General features: G+C 28.9%; 1 protein-coding gene across 1 annotated transcript; it reads left to right on the top strand.

The window, feature by feature from the left end:
• Positions 1-245: 245 nt before the first annotated feature.
• DMR6 (2-oxoglutarate (2OG) and Fe(II)-dependent oxygenase superfamily protein) lies at positions 246-5403 on the top strand. Its single transcript, XM_079018608.1, has 4 exons — positions 246-566; positions 632-879; positions 4568-4892; positions 4975-5403. The coding sequence occupies exons 1-4, from the start codon at positions 369-371 to the stop codon at positions 5215-5217; spliced, it is 1014 nt and encodes a 337-aa protein (XP_078874734.1). The 5' UTR covers positions 246-368; the 3' UTR covers positions 5218-5403.
• The last annotated feature ends 295 nt before the right edge of the window (positions 5404-5698 follow it).

Genomic DNA, 5698 nt, shown 5'->3' with positions numbered 1-5698 from the left:
ATAGAAGCAAAGGAAATTAATTTTTTTTCATGCAAAATAATTTTTATCCATACAAAATAATTAATATTTTATAAAATTATACAATATAATACTTTAATACATATATTGATATAAATATATGTATTAAAAAAATTTATTGCCTAGGAATCAATTCTCTTTTTTAAAACCATCTGTATATTTTTGTCAGTTGGAACCAAACTTCCCGTTTTCTAAACACATATCGTATGTACACTCGCATTCTATATATTGAGCACATGATCCCTCACTTGCCTCGCAATTGCCTTTACTTTTACAGAATCGTTCCACTGGGTCCTACAAATCTCACCACCGTTAACCACCTACACCGGCCACCGTCCCAATCCTAATTAATGGCCGCAAAAGTCATCTCCAGTGGATTCCGGTATACTACTCTACCGGAGAGCTACGTCCGTCCGGTTAACGACAGACCTAACCTATCTCAAGTTTCCGATTGCAACGACGTTCCTGTTATTGACATCGGTTGTGGTGATAGACAACTCATAAGCCAACAAATTGGCGATGCTTGTAGAAGATACGGTTTTTTCCAGGTAATTAATTTCTTTTGCTTATCGATCAATAAAGGAAAGAATTGACGTGTAGAACAAATTTTCAGGTGATTAATCATGGTGTGCCTGATGAAATAGTGGAGAAAATGCAACAAGTAGGTAGGGAGTTTTTCCTGTTGCCTGTGGAAGAGAAGATGAAGCTTTACTCAGAGGATCCATCGAAGACGATGAGGCTATCCACCAGCTTTAACGTCCAAAAAGAACAAATTCATAACTGGCGAGATTATCTCCGCCTTCACTGTTATCCTCTGGATCAATACAGTCCTGAATGGCCTTCAAATCCTTCTTATTTCAAGTAATTCATCTTTTCCCCAAATCTCTCCTACTCTCTCTCTCTCTCTCTCACACACACACATACATACACAGTGTTCATGATACGTGTCGTGCATTTTGAATATCACGTCAAAAATGTGTTATAGCAGCATCACAAGTTGCATATTGAATTTTCTTAACTGATTGGTGATAATTTCAGTATTTTATCATCAGTTTTGTTAACACAAAAACCATAAAATCGACAATAAGTACTCAATCTAAACGTTTTGGAGCTGTAGCAGCTAAGCTTTAACTACATAACATAAAAATCTGTCTTATTTGTGACGATGACATGATGATGAAACAGTGAATGATACTTTTCGAAATTAGATATACTTGTTAAGTACACAATGAATCTATCTATGCGATAATGCATAAAAAACAAGTTGTATATGTGATTGGTCCACTGATTAAATTGACAAAAACTTAAAAGAAGCCGAAAATGTAGACCTTTATCCTGAAATTTGGTCTACTAGGTGCTCTTGAATAAGGCTGCCAAAGAAATTCCAACGAATTAGTGTACAAATATGACTTTAGCCTTTGCAAATGGTCTTTTTGGTTACACTATAGGCTTTATTGTAATTTTATGTCAAAAAAAAAAAAAAAAAAAAAAAAAAAAAAAAAAAAAAAAAAAAAAAAACTATTGTATGGTTTTGATTTTTGACTTTATTTAGTTTTAGTGTTGATACACAAACTAAAGGGTCACGATGTCAAAATTAGTTTAATGGTTGATGTGATCTATGTTTAGCCTTTTTAATATTATATCATAACTTGTTTAAGTTAACTTGCATTTAACATTATTATATACTTAACATTATTATTAACATTATTATATGTATTCAGGTGAAACAGCTTAATTAAAAATCTATCATAAAATATTTACGTCATATATTAGAGATTAGAGGTATTATATATTCTGGTTTTCCGCTATATATGTTAGAGATTGCCTACATCTATTTTTTCCAACCCTTTTATTATGCGATTTTGGGTTTTGTTGTTGTATACTCATATTTTAAATAAGAACACTTTGTCAATGTACAAAATATACATATCATATATTCATAGAAATTAAGTTCGTAATGCAACTCATTGATCGTAATAAATCAATCATAATCCAATATATTTTTTTAGACTGGTGGGTATAGACAACATGTTCAGACAAATTATCATACCTAAAAGTTGACACATCACCAATCATATCATATATGTTGTTATAACACCAAGTCTGGATATAAACATGTTATAACACTCTTTAATTTTCATGTTATTATTTCTTTTTTTGTTTTGTTTTGTTTTGTTTTGTTAAATAATTATAAACAAAATATAAATTAATAAAACATGTTACAATAATAATAATAATAATAATAATAATAATAATATTATTATTATTATTATTATTAATGATGATGATTATATAAGTCTAGGTTCAAATGGTTTTTTTTTTTTTTTTGAAATCAGATTTTGTAAGACAAATTTGACTAGGGGTTTAACTTATAAGAATGTGGAATTTGAGGGGCCAACACTATCCAAACCGAAAAGTTACTTATGCACAACAAGGGAGATAACTCTCATTGTAAAACTCCCGATTCCTTCGTTACAATCACAACGTGTCGCAACATAACGTCTAAAAACACCGGACCCGGTGGTGTGCCGGCGTTACCATGTTGTTTTTCCGATGCCATGTCATGAAAATAAGAGTCGGCGTTGTCCATACCTTTCGGTCACAAGAAAAATTAGATTTGGTCTTCTAGAATATGTTTTGGGAAGATGCTACAACCTTATAATTTCTAAAAAGATCAAAATTATTGACATCACAATAAATTAAATAATTATGACCGAGTCTATACATGTTATTTAGCTTGATGGCACATGCCGACGTAGGCTAGCAAGATATTTAATAATAGTGGTTGCTTCGATGACTTGTTAACATGTGACGTAAGCAATGACTATTTTTATGATGTCACATTATAAGTTTTCATTTTTTAATTTGATAATTTTATTTGAACAAATAGATAATGTAACATAATTTGTAAGATAGACACATGTGACTGTGATCTAACATATATATAATTTCTAAGATAGAAACTGATACAAACTTATCTTTATATAAGTTTGGAGTTAATTTGTAGTTCCTAGAATCGATTAAAACATAAATTATCATTTCTAATAAATGAATGTCTTTTTGTCATTTTGTCACACTCTCATTCAATTTGTGGAATGTCATTTTTTGGGTATTTTGAATTAATTTTTTTTCCATATTTCATTTTATAACTTTTTATATTTTTTTAAATTTCATATAATATTTTAATGTAATAATTGCAATAAATGTTATAATAAATAGATATTAATTTTATTAATAAACTTACATTTTAATTTCAAGTTTTCCAAAATTAAAGTTCGTTAGTTTCTGTTTCTTTATTTAAATTATATGTTTCAATTTAAAAGATAAAAAACATTTCTATTATAATAAATCATTCTTTTTCTTATAAATTCAAAATTCTTAAATATTTTAACATTTATATTTGTTTTATTTTTAAATTAACTCATGTTTATGCAGTGTCCGGCAAAAATTGTACATTCATATATTTATGATGTACTAGAACATAAGACTAATGCATGTGTTATGTTTGGACACAAACCATGTGCACAGAAAGACTTAACGAATACATGTGTGTGATGTTTCTATAAATATTTAAGGTTTTATGTGTTTTGTCGTTAGTTTTTAATTTATAATCTTTGTCCCCAAAAACTAGGATTAATACTGTTTATGTCAGATGAACAAATAATCAAATGGTTACTTTATATATATATATATATATATATATATATATATATATATATATATATATATATATATATATATATATATATATATATATATATATAGAGAGAGAGAGAGAGAGAGAGAGATTCAAATGTTTTCACTATCTATTGTGTGCCCGTATGATTGATTATGGACCAATTATTTTAGTTATTTTAAGAAAGTAATTAATGCATATTAAATGCTGAAGATGAATTTAATACCTATTATATCTTCAACATGTAATATGCATTAATTACTTTCTTAAAATAACTAAAATGATTGGTCCAGAATCAGTCATATGGGCACACAATAAATAGTGAAAACAAAATAACCTAACCCTATATATATATATATATATATATATATATATATATATATATATATATATATATATATATATATATATATATATATATATATATATATATATATATATATATATATATATATATATATATATATATATATATATATATATATATATATATATATAAGAGGTGCATTAAACGATACTTTTCCGTAATTTAAGCATAACGTTAATATAGTATGTACTTAATAACTAAAATTCAATTATTTAAATATTAATAGGACAGCGCGACATTATGTGTGATGCCCACTGATTCCAAATCTCAACGCGTTATGCTTGCGTCGTATCTCACATCCCGTGTTGACGTCACTATTTTTTTATATATATTTCTTCCTGCTTTAGTATTGACTTTATATATTTACAAAAGTCTCTGTAACAGTTAACAGTTATTTTTATAATTAACGTGTCACTGTTGTTTTATCTAAAAAATATATTAAATGTTCATAATGGTAGTCACTGTTTAAAATCTTTCACATGTTCATATTGGTTCGGTTTTTTCAGGGAATATGTTGGTAATTATTGTACAGCAGTGCGAAATTTAGGAATGAGAATATTAGAATCAATATCAGAAAGTTTAGGGTTACAAAAAGAAGAAATAAAAACTATATTAGGCGATCAAGGTCAACACATGGCCATCAACCATTACCCAGTGTGCCCTGAGCCCGAGCTAACCTACGGGCTACCCGGGCACACAGACCCCAATGCTCTCACCATCCTTCTACAGGACACACTGGTCTCTGGTCTTCAGGTTCTCAAAGATGGCAAATGGTTAGCCGTTAAACCACACCCTAATGCGTTTGTAATTAACATTGGTGATCAGTTAGAGGTAATTAATTAATTTGATAATGTTATATTAAGTTAAGTACTAGTTAATCAACAATAATTAAATCCTGATTTTTGTTGTATAGGCGGTGAGTAATGGTGAATATAAAAGTGTATGGCATCGAGCTGTGGTTAACTCAGACAACCCGCGAATGTCTATAGCTTCGTTTTTGTGTCCTTGTAATGACACCGTTATTAGGGCTCCTAAAGAAATAATAAAGGAAGGATCGAAACCTGTTTTCAAAGAATTTACTTATGCAGAATACTACGCGAAGTTTTGGACAAGAAACCTTGATCAAGAACATTGCTTAGAATTCTTCAAGAACTAGTTGTACTTTCTTCCGTTATATGAAGGAATATGTGTTTCCATGTTGTGTACTAATTTGTTGGTGTTAACCAAAGTCGTTTGATTTTTTAGTATATTGATCTCCTAATATTTGTGTTATTTACGAATAATGATTGTACTTTTAATGTGGATTTAGGCTTGAAGTGAATAAGAAGCCAAAATTAAATGATTTGTTTTTCGATGGTTTACATCGTGTTTGGCCATTGCATTGGGCGTTGTAATTTTAATATATTGTATGTACTTTGTATTCATTTTTTAAAGAGGTAAATAACATGCTTCCTAAATCTACTATTAAATTTGTGCATTTATTCGAAACGATACTTGAACCTTTAATCTATTCTTTGAAAGGGATCTTACCACCACTTTTGATACCACTTGATCACCGCCCCTTGATCGCTTTTAAGCATTAACTACAACTAAAATTGTATGTACTTCTATTTATAGTTGACGAGAAGAACTTTTAG

This window comes from Lactuca serriola, chromosome 9, assembly GCF_051521515.1.
Source record: "Lactuca serriola cultivar US96UC23 chromosome 9, Lser_US96UC23_V15, whole genome shotgun sequence".
Taxonomy (NCBI): domain Eukaryota; kingdom Viridiplantae; phylum Streptophyta; class Magnoliopsida; order Asterales; family Asteraceae; genus Lactuca; species Lactuca serriola.
The sequence above is the reverse complement of the archived record's forward strand: the minus strand, read 5'-3'. Positions and strand labels throughout refer to the sequence as shown.